The sequence below is a fragment of the Lethenteron reissneri genome, unplaced genomic scaffold, assembly GCF_015708825.2.
Source record: "Lethenteron reissneri isolate LAM-NWPU_2019-01 unplaced genomic scaffold, ASM1570882v1 scaffold_1401, whole genome shotgun sequence".
NCBI classification, from domain to species: Eukaryota; Metazoa; Chordata; class Hyperoartia; order Petromyzontiformes; family Petromyzontidae; genus Lethenteron; species Lethenteron reissneri.
Window position 1 is genome coordinate 3,240 of NW_026891115.1, and position 13,827 is coordinate 17,066.

The following is a 13,827-nucleotide window of genomic DNA, read 5'->3' on the forward strand; positions in this document are numbered from 1 at the left end:
AGCCCACCCCCAGCCGGCCAAGGTGCGACCTCGGCCGGCTGAGCAATCTAGCCGAGACCGGTGGCACTCCCAGGGACTAGGCCTTACCGCAGGGCTCACCGGCGCAACGCTGCGTCGACGTCTTGGGAGGGGGTCTTGAGTGATGTTCTCCGTCGTTGTGAGCTCACACGCTCAACAATGTCTTCGTGTGGAGTGCAGCAGCAGCCAGGAGGAGGAGGTCCGACGTCGCGTGCCGACACCTCGGGCAGGAGGCTGCAGGCAGCTGCGAATCTCGTGAGATTGGCAGGGCGCGTTTATAATACGTAGTGCGGATAGGCGACCACGTGACGCGAGTGCGACTCGGATTCCGTAGAACTGATAAGACTGCGCGCTGCGCCGTAGACTCAACACTGCGGCTCAGCCGACGTTTCAGGTCCCCTGGGGGGCGTGCGAGTCACGTGGTGGGGTCTGTGACGTCACGGGGCACACGGCTGACTGGTCCACTCCTGCCAAGATCGATAATATTTTTTATATTTTTTGTATTTCTCGTCACATATCTAACGTCTTAACAGGGGCTTCAAAACAGCAACATCGAGAGCGACAAGAGGTCAGTGTACTTCCAAGCTGGTTCACCAATGTGAAGATGTCACAGACACTAACGCTGGGAATTAACATTTAAAATTTGATTTAAAAAAAATATTGCGCTTGGAGAATGCGGGAATCGATCCCACGTATCTTCTTCTTCTTGGTTCTTTCGGTAAAGTCACGTAGAAGGGAAATAATAAAATAATAAAAATAAAACATAATAAAATAATTCTCACGACGTTTCGGCCACAACGCAAGCAGCCGTCCTCAGGTGAAGACCAGGTCTGTCGAGGCGACAGAGTCTGAATGAAACAGCACACGAGCTTGGAGCATGTATATAAGCTGGGCGTCTTGACAAATGAATTTGCATATCAAGATGAATTTAGCATATTTATGGAAAATGCAGGAATGTGATTAGTGCTACATATGCCCGTGCATTATGCAGGATTAGCAGCATCAAAGGGAGAGGATATGGGAAATGCAGGAATGTGAATAGTGCTAATTCATCATCAAAGGAAGGGGGTAGGGGTAGCATTAATCAAGGGAAGGAGTGTTAATAGTATGTAGCTGCAGTAACTAAAACCACCACGTAAACAACTAAAGTATAAACTACATAGCATCATCAGTATACTTACTATACTCTACAATAAGCTGAGTTACTAACTGTAAGTTATACATTACAATTCTACGTCGTAAAAATTATATAATATGCTACCATCTAAACTTTATTCTCTTACATCACACGAGTCTACACCGTACTATATACTGCCATAGACAAACCCAACATTAAATTACATACTGTATTGCTATAAACCACCCTATACCTTATACATTTTAATATAACACTATGTATTATTCTACCCACCCTAATGTGTATCACACTGCTATTTATTTACTATACAATTACGATACTATATATTACTTTGTTCATTGTATTAAGCATAGAGGATATGGGAAATGCAGGTATGTGAATAGTACTAATTCAGCATCAGCAGCTACATACTATTAACACTCCTTCCCTTGATTAATGCTACCCCTATCCCCTCCCTTTGATGCTGAATTAGTTTAGAGAGACAAGAAACTTTAGAGAGACACGAGTCGTATTGAGGAGGCACTCTGTTTTATTGTCGCCGTCACAGGCAACGATGCCAGGGTCAGGACAGCAACAGGCTGCTTGGCCAACAACGATGCAGACGATGCCGAAGGTGATGACGTAGACTTGTGCAGCTCCATGGATTCCACTCCAAACAACAACAATGACAAATTTCGATTTAAAGCTTTCGTGACTGCAGGGATTCATCTTCTTGGTTCTTTCGGTAAAGTCACGTAGAAAGAAAATAATACAAATAAAACATAAAATAATTCTCCACCTGAAGATGGCTGCTTGCGTTGTGGCCGAAACGTCGTGAGAATAATTTTGTTTTATTTTTATTATTTTATTATTTTCCTTCTACGTGACTTTACCGAAAGAACCAAGAAGATGAATCCCTGCAGTCACGAAAGCTTTAAATCGAAATAAAATTATACAATTTTTTTAAAATTTACTTGCTGTGGTTTTCACACCTGACGATGATTGCTTGTGTTGCAGTCGAAAGGTCGTGAGAATTTAATTGGTTTATATTTTTATTATTTTATTATTTCCCTTCTACGTGACTTTACCCGAAAGAACCAAAAATATGAATCCTTGCAGTCACGAAAGCTTTAAAACAAACACTGCCGTTACCTGTGACTGCACTCATCTTACTTGTGTGTGTGTGTGCATTAAAACCTGGATTGTATTTCTGAGGGCAAGAGTTTGGAATGTCTTTTGGTAAAGGAGCACGAAGTCACATTGCATCCAGACCCCCCTAAACCCTTCTAGATGCAAGTCAAAATTAACAAGTGCAATGTACAGGTTTCCCTCGCTGTCTGCGCTAGTAGAAGATGCGTTTCAAAAAGGGCACACAAAGCGACACCGCACAAGGATACAGCTGCCTGCCGAGTAGCGTGGACAGTACACACACACAATCTTGTCCTACATCCGAGCGCGTAGCCGCACGTGACTTAAGTGAAACCGCATCTCGCGAATTTTGGGTATGAACCGGCTTGCCCCATAAACAGCGCAAAATCGCACAAACAGGAAGCCGTATAATGCGAGGAGAATCTGTAGCTCTTCTCTCGCAGACGCAAACTTGGGCTGCGCGTCCTGGGAACACAATATCGGTGTGTAGCCGCAAGTTAATAGCTTCTTGGTTCTTTCGGTAAAGTCACGTAGAAGGGAAATCATAAAATAATAAAAATAAAACATAATAAAATACAATTCTCACGACGTTTCGGCCACAACGCAAGCAGAAGAACAGGTCTGTCGGAAAGACAGCGTCTGTCTTTCCGACAGACCTGTTCTTCACCTGTTCTTCTGCTTGCGTTGTGGCCAAAACGTCGTGAGAATTGTATTGTTTAATTTTTATTATTTTATTATTTCCATTCTACGTGACTTTACCGAAAGAACCAAGAAGATGAATCCCTGCAGTCACGAAAGCTTTTAATCGAAAGATAACAGCCGTTTGAATTTTGGGCCACGTCTTTAAATTTCAGGACAATGGGTTGAGAGTTGTGCAGTGAGGCCAGGATGAAAACATTTCTAGTCCGGCCAATATCTCGTGAAGTCATACAGAATTATAACCAGTCTTGCGTTAAAGTTTACACCAAACACTCGTGCTATATAACAATAAACTAAATGCAGAACGAAACTGCTCTACAGACTCTAACGAAAAGCATTAAAACTAAGTTATTCAGATGATTTTCATCCATGTGCTAACAAAAAACGTGCTATTGAATTGGAATAAAGGGCTTTCACTGTTAAACTGTGCCTCAGATTTCAGCCACGGCAGCTGAGGTTGTCTTCGGCGGTGGTTCAAGTCAGTCTAGCAGCCGTGCTCTAGGCCGTGGCTGCAGGCAGCGAGCAGTCACCTCACAGCGGGCTGCGGCAATCTCTACGGTGGCAAGTCAGGTCGGCTTACAGCAGACCGCACCTATTGAGGCATGGCGGGTCTTGTATACGTTGAGTAATGGCAAGTTGAGTTGCACTTGGGCTGTCAGTGGTAGTAGCCCTTGGCGGTTGAATGGGTAAGTGCTTGTCCCAGACAAGGCCATGGTTCAGTGGCAAACCGTGGTAGTGCTCAGAGTTTGGAATGTATCACTCGCAGACCGTGGCAAGTGGAATGGCTTAGTGGCTGACTGGGACATGTCATGGCATGTTGAAAGAGTCAGTGGCTGGTGGCTGTGGCGGGCTGTGGTGGTCCATGGTGATCTGTGGTGATCTGTGGCGGGCTGTGGTGGTCCGTGGTGATCTGTGGTGATCCGTGGTGATTTCATGTTGAGTCAGGGTGGAGAGGCGTCAGCTTGGCTCGTTTCGAGAGGCCAAGATGCAAGGCCGGACCTGATGTGGTTAAAGGGGGGGGGGTTAGGCTTCGACAGTAACACACGTTAACTCACATTCTCAACGATTTTCTAAGTCGTCATTATTTCTGGTGACATGGAGGGGCCTTCGTTCATAGGGGGATAAACAAAGGACTGCAAACCATCGTGGGATTTTTCATCATTATTGTAAAGTTACTCTGAGGATTACACACACTTAGTTGCCACGTGACCATTGACTCCTCCAAAGTAAGTAGAAGAACGTCGTCATTTGGAGTCACAATTCGATGAAAAAAACATTCTCTTTTTGAAACTTTTTTAGTTTTTTCTGCTTCCTTTGAAGAGTTTTGTCTGCTCCATTAGCATTCCGCATACACACACTCAGACATGCTCTATCCACTGCGAGATGAAGGCCTCTCCAAGCTGCCGCCATCCCTCACGCTCGCACAACAATGAATCTAGCACACACACTCGGATATCCTCGCTCCGTCGACCCCGCAAGTGGACGTGTTCCCACTCCGCCGTGAGTGTCGCTCACGGCGAGGTAGCAACACTCGGCACTGCCAGGTGCAGACCATCTCGCGCTCTCACACCTACATCACCCGGAGAGCTACGGTGGTCATCACTCATCAAGGCCTCGATACAGAGACGTTGCTTTCTCTGTGTGCCTATGTTTGTTCCCTCTCTCTATGTATCTCTGTGATATCTGTCTGCTTATATGTCTGTCTATATGTTTCTGGTTCTGTGTTTTTATCTCTCTCTCTCAAATGTAGTATTCTCAGGAAGAACATAATCAACCAGGTAGGGTGTAGACTGTTATGTTATCCGACTCTCTGTTGTATTACATTCCATTTCTAAGTATACTAGATTTGTGTTTCTATTTCATTTATTCCTGATGATGATTGCTTGTGTTGCAATCGAAACGTCGTATGCTAGTATTTAATTTATTACTTTCTCTTTATACGTGACTTTACCGAAAGAACCAAAGAGTCATTCCTGCAGTCACGAAAGCTCCAAATTAAGATTGTACTTAGCAGGCTCAAATCCCTGCTTAGCTTCCTAGACAGACCCAGTGGAGGTGAGGCACATCCATGGATGGTTTCATCGTGGGAAAACGTGAAAGGCGTGCGAGTTAGAAACACGTGCGCTTGTGCCGGCCGTGGTTTCGATGCTTTGTCCTTACCTGGAGGAACCCACTTGGGTAGAGGCGATGCGGTGGCACGAGCCGCGACGCCGGCTTCGTTGAACGCGGGCGGGGGGAGGCGCTTCGCTGATTGCCGAGGGGCAGGATCTGGCCCGACATCCGCCCCGGCTCCACGCGCCGCGCCCGTTGTTCTGCTGCCCCTGGCCACGGCAGCTTTGCTCCCTCTCCTGTTGGTGGTGGCGGCGGTGACCCTGGGCACCTTGAACTTCCAGAAGGGCTTCTTGTGGTCGCTGTCATCGCTGTCGGACTTCCCAGCGGACTCCGAGGACTCGCCCGTCTCGTTGTCTGTCGTGTTTTAGACAACATGTGATTACCCGTCGTTGTCGTGGTCGCTGCATTGTGGACACTGTTGTTTCATATTTCTGATCGGTCAGAATTACTTTACCAAATAAAAGCAAGTATTCCAATGTGGTCATGGCACGTATTGAATGTTTGCCAAATATTACTATTGAAAATTTTTTTTGGGAACAATACAGTCGTAGTGATAGTGCTACAGAGTCAACTGAAGCTTCAAATCAAGATTTTATCTCGACTTTGAAAAATCAATAAAGAATACGATACGATTTAGGAAAAAGCCAGCAGGAGACTGCTGTGTGGTTTGAACAGAGGGCAACACATGAGCATCCTCAGTGGCCTGGCACTGCCATGCAAAACTAAACAACTTTGTGTCATCAGGTAAGGCCCACTGAGCCAAATGTCTCTTCTTCAGAAGCGACTTGGCTATCACAAATGGTAGCTCAAGAAAGTGAGCAATTATCACGTGGAGATGTATCGCGGCGAAATATTCTAAATGTGGAGGGAAAACTGGAGGACCCGGAGAAAAATCCACGTGACCACGGGGAGAGACACGCAAACTCCAAATATACAGCAGCAGGCGTCAGGGTCGGGATCGAACGCACGACCTTCTGTACACCAGACGAGGAAGTGAAACATCTCCTAGCCACCGTACAAACACATAGATTCCCCGTACAGCCATTCAGAGGCTGTTGTGGCAGCTGCCGTGAGCGAGCACGTATGAAGGTCGGCACGGCATACATGGGGGTGGATGGCCAGCACCACGCCTGGAATTGCACCAGGTACTCATTTGAGGCTGAGTCGACCTCGGAGAGGCCCAGGACTGGTTCATATAATCGTTACTGGTGTTGGCAGTGAGCACCATACATGTCCACACACGTGCAAACATACAGAAAGCCACAAATCTGTAGAGTCTCATACCGGGTGTGTCGTCCGTGTTGACGGTGGCACTGCCCACGGCTTCCTGTGAAATCTCCCGCGAAGACGCCGCCACTTCCGTCTGATCACCAGCCGGGGCAAGGACCTCCTTGAGCTCCCTCTCAAAGAGACGCTCGTCGTCCAGGGACGGTCTGCGCAGAGTGGCGCAAAGTGCGGTTGCAAACGACGACAATGCACAGAGGTTGGTGTGGGCAGTGCAATCTTCTTCTTCTTATATATAAGAGTCTCTGCGTGCTTGCGGGGGATTTGGCTCTCGGACGGTGGGCTTCACGTAGAAATAAAATTGGCAGGCGGGACGCCCTAAGCCCCGCGGTGGGAATAGGCTATTCCGTTTTCCCATCCGTAAAGTTTAAAGTTGTTTAATTAACACATTTGTGCGGTTTCTATTATTAATTACTTATTGCACGACATCGACCGTACCAACTGACGCCAATTGCGTGGGGGGGGGGGTAGACACTGCCAAGTGATGCGCGTTCGCACGAGCTCATTTCCTTTTACGCGTTTTACAGCAGGCAAGACGTACATACGTAACTCTGCGGATATTTCTTCACAGTGTCATGTCCTCTTCGCCCCCCCCCCCCCCAACACGATGCGTCGAGTCTATACTACAGACTCCGTAGATAATAATATTTTACTGCTTACATTACATTATTCTTGCACGGCCGGGGGATGCTGGGGGGGGGGGGGGGTAGCGGCCCAGCCCCTAGCCTGGCAACGTGCCAACTTCGCCGCCTCGCCAATGTAGGCCAGGACGGGGGCTACGCATGGCACAAGGCCTCAACACGCCTATGCTAAGTACAGAGTTCCTTGCTTCTTACGCTAACAACTCAAGCCCATTGCTTATTATTGTTAACACACATTAGTTGACAAACATTACAATAATAATGTTTGTGTGCTGATAAAAAATATGCTTCATTGCTTAATATTATGAAACAAATACGTTGCCAGATATTACTATGTTTATCTTTGTGTGCACATACCAACTCTGGTTCATTGTTTATCTTTCATTTACACTTATCTCTGCTTATTTCTTAAATGCATCTCTATTGTTTCCATCGCTCACGTCACGCTATTTACTCATACGTAGTACTGCGATACTGATAGCTGTGCCATCATCGGGGATTGTTGTGCCCATCGATGTGTGTGTATGAGTCCACGTGTGTGTCTTTGAGTCCATATGTTTGTGCGTGTAGAGCCATGCGTGTCTTTAACTCCATGTCTGTCTTTTTCGAACGGACAACGCCCGATGTGTGTGTGTACGTCAAAGTGTTTGTGTGTGTGTCAGTCCAAGTGTGCGTGTCAGTCCATTTGTGCGCGTATCAGTCGCTGTGTGTGTGTTAGTCCATGTGTGTGTGTGTTAGTCCATGTGTGTGTGTGTTAGTCCATGTGTGTGTGTGTTAGTCCATGTGTGTGTGTGTTAGTCCATGTGTGTGTGTTAGTCGATGTGTGTGTGTGTTAGTCGATGTGTGTGTGTGTTAGTCCATGTGTGTGTGTGTTAGTCCATGTGTGTGTGTGTTAGTCCATGTGTGTGTGTGTTAGTCCATGTGTGTGCGTATCAGTAGCTGTGTGTGTGTTAGTCCATGTGTGTGTGTTAGTCGATGTGTGTGCATGGCTCCATCTGAGTGTGTAAGTCAATGTGCATTCGTGTGTCTATGTGTGTCAGTCGATGTGTATGTGTGTGTTAGTCCATATGTGTGTGTAAGTCCATACATGTGTGTGTGTCTCACTCGATGTGTGTATGTAAGTCAGTGCGCGTGTGTGAGTCGATATGTGTGTGTTAATCCATGTGTGTGTCAGTCTATGTATGTGTGTGTGTGTAAGTACATGTGTGTGTAAGTACATGTGTGTGGGGAGCGGTAGTGTAGCGGTTAGCACGCTGCGCTATGAACCTGGCGACCCGGGTTCGATTCCCGCTCACGGCTAACACCAGTGACGATTATCTGAACCGGTCCTGGGCCTCCCCTAGGTCGACTCAGCCTTAAATGAGTACCTGGTGCGGTGTGTAAACATCGCCACTGGGGAGACAAAGGCGGTCGGGCGTGGTGCTGGCCACCCACCCCCTCGTGTGCCGTTGCGGCCTTCATAGGTGCTCGCTAACACCACTTGCCCCTACAGTCTGTTAAGGCTACACGGGGGATCTTTGTTTATGTCAATGTGTGTGTTAGTGCACGTATGTCTGTGTGTGATTCCATGTGTGTGTGTCTGAGTCGCTGTATGTGTGTACGTCCATATATGTGTGTGTAACTCCATGTGGGTGTATCTAAAGTGGATGTCTATGCGTGTGTGAGTCCATATGTATGTGTGTGTCAGTCCATGTGTGAGTGTCTTAGTCCATATGTGTGTGTGTGTAAGTACACCCAATTCAAGAGCCGAATGGCTCACAGGGCTATAACTAATAAATGAACTTGAACTTTAAATGTGTGTTTACGTCAATGTGTGTGTGTCAGTCCACGTATATCTGTGTGTGAGTCGGTGTGTATGTGTGTGTGTGAGTCCCTGTATGTGTGTACGTCGATATGTCTGTGTAACTCCACGTGTGTATGTGAAATGGATGTCTATGTGTGTGTGAGTCCATATATGTGTGTGTGTAAGTCGATGTGTTTGTGTGCGAGTCGATATATCTGTGTGTAAGTCGATGTGTTTGTGTGTGAGTCAATATATGTGTGCGTCTCAGCCCATGTGCGTGTGTGTTAGTCGCTTTGTGTGCGTTGCTCCATGTGAGTCAGTGTAAGTCCATTTCTTTGCGTGTCTGTAGGTCCATGCGTGCGTGCGAGTGAATGTATGCGCTTTATTGACCTGCTCAAGGCCTATGATACCATCAGTAGGCCTGGCCTCTGGGTTGTTCTTCGTGCTTTCGGAGTCCCTCACCCTTTGCTCACGATCCTTAGGACCTTCATGATGGTGAGCGGCCCCACGTCAAACTACGTGGCCGTCAGTCAGAGCCATTCCCTCTACACCTCGGGGTGTGACAGGGATGTCCTCTGGCTCCCACATTATTTAACATCTATTTTGACCAAGTAGTTTGTGAAGCCTTCAGTGACCTATACCGGTGGAATTACCATTTGGTACAGATACAATAAGAGGCTGATCGACGACCGGGTGCGGTCAAGGGATGCCTCCCTATTGCTCAACCATGTTATGTATGCCGATGCTCTGGTGATTGCTGCTCACTGCTGCTGAACCTGGAGCTTGTCACTAAGAGGTGGGGCCTCACCATCAGCCCCACCAAAACTAACCATCTGCCTGGATATTTTATACCATCGAACAATCCAGCCCCACAACTCACAATTGGTGATGCGGCAGTTGTGGAGAGTTGGAGAGATTCCCATACCTGGCCAGTGTGCTCATGACCGGCTCCAGTTTGACAGCAGAGGTCTCACTCCAAATCAGTCGGGCGCCATTATCTTTTCATGGGCTGCGTTACGCTGTGTGGAAGCTACCTGGTCTCTCGCTCCGCATGAAGCTCCGGGTCTTCTCGGCCACGGTAATTCCCTCCCTTCTCTACGCTTGCAAAACATGCACCCCCCTAATGGAACATCTTCGCCGGTTACAAACATTTAGGCTGGCCTGCTAACGATACATCCTGCACTTAACCATATGTGTGTGTGCATCTAAGTCGATGTGTTTCTATGTGTGTAGGTCGATGTCTGTGTGTAAGTCTACATGTGTGTCTGCCTTTTTCGCCCGGGCAACGCCGGGTACTTACCGCTAGTAATGTTATAAATAAGAGGTTGCTACATAACATAATGGAGCAGCTGGAAGGAGTGAATCCAAACTAGGCATGGAAGGAATTTCCCTCCTGATGGTTTCATGAATTGCCATGATTTAGGATTGCAATTCGGCTCAAGAATCTGTTCTTTCGTTACCATTGCAGTGGCTGTCGGAAGCAACTGCGAATCCATGAGATGCAACAGAAACAATACAAACAACGCTGACTTGTAAAACAATGACGAGGCGATGCACTCCATCTGGTGAACGTCTCTAAGAGACACGCATTTACATCATGTCATGACGTAACGGCACAATAATAGTAATGTAGTAGTATGTAGTGAATAGCAGTATAGTGTAGTGTATAGTAGTGTAGTGTATAGTGTAGTGTATAGTAGTGTAGTGTCTAGTAGTGTATAGTGTAGTGTATAGTAGTGTACAGTGTAGTGTATAGTAGTGTATAGTGTAGTGTATAGTGTAGTGTATAGTAGTGTACAGTGTAGTGTATAGTGTAGTGTATAGTGTAGTGTATAGTAGTGTACAGTATAGTGTAGTGTATAGTAGTGTATAGTGTAGTGTATAGTAGTGTATAGTGTAGTGTATAGTGTAGTGTATAGTAGTGTATAGTGTAGTGTATAGTAGTGTATAGTGTAGTGTATAGTGTAGTGTATAGTGTAGTGTATAGTAGTGTATAGTAGTGTAGTGTATAGTAGTGTATAGTAGTGTAGTGTATAGTAGTGTAGTGTATAGTAGTGTACAGTGTAGTGTATAGTGTAGTGTCTAGTAGTGTACAGTGTAGTGTATAGTGTAGTGTACAGTGTAGTGTATAGTATTACCTTCCGTCTCTTGCTGTTCCTGCTGCTGCTGTGTTCAAGGCCGTGACTTGACGGGACTTCTTGGTTCCGCACAAGGCCTTCTTTGCAGGCTTTGCCTTGTCGCCATTTTCATCGTCAGAATTGGTCACCGCTTGAGACATTTTGCTTGGCGGAAGAAAGGCCGATGAGAAGTCACCGTCTGTGGCGATGCAACACGCACACACATTGACGCGCGTACATCGCTGGGTTTGTTAAACCGATAACCATTTTCGGAATCAAATGGCGGTTATGAAAGTCGGGAATTGGCAATAGTTTACGGTGAGATTTTACTACCGGTGCAGAGGGCCTCCACAAGAGGGAGCTGAAAAGAGGAAATTGCCTACTCTCCCACGCTGCGCAGACACATTGGTAGAGGCGGCAAAGCGCCTCCTCGACCACACACGACCAAGCGCGGTGAACTCATTGACACCGCTGGGTGGAAGAGAGGTGGGGAGGGGATTTAAGAGACTTTCCACGTCGGGATATGGAGTTGAACCAGCGGCTTCTGGATTGCAAGCCCACCGCGCTAACCACGGCAGCTCCATTGCGGATGGATCTAATGCGATTTTACTTTGGTAATGAAATATGACTTGTAATCATTTAAATAAGCCAACGAGTCAATGACCATAATTACAATCGTAACCATCACTACTGTCCACCACGTCGTCTGCCCATAACCATCATATGTATAGATACCTCACATTCTACTCACCGTCGTCTTCAAAGTCCTCAGGCTGAGTATAATCAAATTTCTTGAATCTGCAACACCAATCATTTGGATAAAAGAAAAACAACGAAAGATCAATTCAGGAATAAATCACATTACGTACATGGATTCACGGGCCCACTTGCTGTACTGCCAGGACACCAGTGCCACTGAATTACAATGACACAATGCAAAGCAAGTGCCATGGCAGTGCCTATCGATCTGCAAAGGCGGTTGTCAATCAATGACATTGACGCTGCATTGAAACTCGTCGTCATCGATGAACATGACTCCGGGCCAATCAACGAACATAAAGTGACACCAACTAACGGCCATGACATGTAGCCCGCCAACACTGTCCCAACTGATCCGATGTACCAATGTCATCAATTACACTATACACTACACTGTACACTACACTGTATACTACACTACTATACACTACACTATATACTACTAGACACTACACTACTATACACTACACTATACACTACACTACTATACACTACACTATACACTACTAGACACCACACTACTATACACTATAAACTACTCTACACTACACTAATCAACACTAATATACACTACACTAATATGCACTACACTACTAAACACTATACTACTATACACTACACTATATACTACTAGACACTACACTACTATACACTACACTATACACTACTATAAACTACTCTACACTACACACTACACTAATCTACACTATAAACTACTCTACACTACTATACTATGAACTACACTACTCTACACTACACTGTACACTGCTATACACTACTCTACACTATACACTGTACACGACTATACACAATTGGTTGTTTACCCTTCTATCTGGCAACAAAACTGACACCTTTTGTTGCCAGATAGAAGGGTAAACAACCAATTATCAACCCCCTCACCAGTTGCTGTGTCGGGTGGTGGCGAGTTTAACGACACAACATTTACACATTGACGCGATCTGCCCCAACCAACAACAACAAACTCCCTCTCTGTTATGAATCAGCCACAGAGCCACTCACGCACCTGAGTAGCCTCGGCATGTCAGTTGATGTCTCACACCCCCCCACCCCAATACAACAACCACAAGCCACCAACGAGCAATAAAACTAAAAAAAAACACGCGGATAAGAGCCGCGATGACGTCGATAACAACAACGATGAGGGATTTCCCTCAAACGTGAGGGAAGTGAACGCCAACTTTGTATAACTGTGAAGTTGTATCAAGTTAAACTTTTGTCGATTAACGCGAATTAGCGAGTTTGGCGCGAAGCCAGATTTGCAAAGCGCACGAGGGGGACAAAGCCGCTGATTCCTCGCAGCCAGTTTCGTCACGACGCCGATTGTGGTGGTGGTGGTCACGATGCAATAATAAAAACAACTTACGTTACAATATTGTAAGTATGGGTTTAATCTCGTTTAAAATGCGTACAATTAAATAATGTATTTATTACGGGAGGGAGGGGTGTTTTAAGATATAAATGTTGTGGATTGCGTCAAGGCAGAGATGATGGGTGAATGTGTTAACGAATGCGGCAGGCGAATGATCGGTTGGCAGCGTCTTTTCCACGGGGGGTTGTGGGTCACGTGGTGTCACCCCACCCCCCCCCCCCGGCTGTCGTGATTGGGTGGGTGAGGTGGAGGGTGAATTTTGACTTTAAACTTTAATATTCTTGGTTCTTACAGGTAAAGTCACTGAGATGTAAAATAAATAATAAAAATAATAAAATAACATTTTTATTAAAAATAATAAGTTTGAAGTCTAAATAATAAATTGGGTGTTTTGCTTTTATTATTTTTTAATTAATGATACTTTTAAATTTTTTTACTTTATATATTCGTGACTTTACAAAAAGAACCAAAAATTTGAATTCCTGCAGTCACGAAAGTTTAAGTCAAAATTTAATACGACTTTGCATTTACCATTCTATTAATTGAACGTTGCCTTGCAGTGAAACTCGGTTCATAACTCACAAAGGCAGAATCACATTTGGCAGTGTTCATAAGAGCCCATGAACTCAGTAGAGAGCCACAGGTGACAGCGCGTGGCGACACCGACACACACAAAGCGCGCGTCTGGGGGGACATCTCCCACTGCCGCTGTCAGTGACCACCTCCATCAGCCGCACTGCTCTCGGTGCCTGAGCTGG

The 13,827-nt window shown here is 45.9% G+C and overlaps 1 protein-coding gene across 1 annotated transcript; it reads right to left on the bottom strand.

The window, feature by feature from the left end:
- Window positions 1-1,883: 1,883 nt before the first annotated feature.
- LOC133362202 (uncharacterized) lies at window positions 1,884-12,938 on the bottom strand. The gene is made up of 6 exons (XM_061581142.1): window positions 12,704-12,938; window positions 11,672-11,718; window positions 10,942-11,119; window positions 6,380-6,528; window positions 5,144-5,449; window positions 1,884-3,982 (listed from the first exon to the last, which is right to left on the bottom strand). Exons 1-6 carry the CDS (start codon window positions 12,718-12,720, stop codon window positions 3,915-3,917), a joined length of 765 nt encoding a protein of 254 aa, XP_061437126.1. The 5' UTR covers window positions 12,721-12,938; the 3' UTR covers window positions 1,884-3,914.
- Window positions 12,939-13,827: the final 889 nt, after the last annotated feature.

Excerpts from the sequence above, each read along its gene's own strand:
- LOC133362202 (XM_061581142.1), bottom strand. Across the intron at positions 11,120-11,671 it reads TGAGGACTTTGAAGACGACG|ACGGTGACTTCTCATCGGCC; the intron begins GTGAGTAGAATG and ends GCATCGCCACAG. Across the intron at positions 5,450-6,379 it reads CAACACGGACGACACACCCG|ACAACGAGACGGGCGAGTCC; the intron begins GTATGAGACTCT and ends AAAACACGACAG.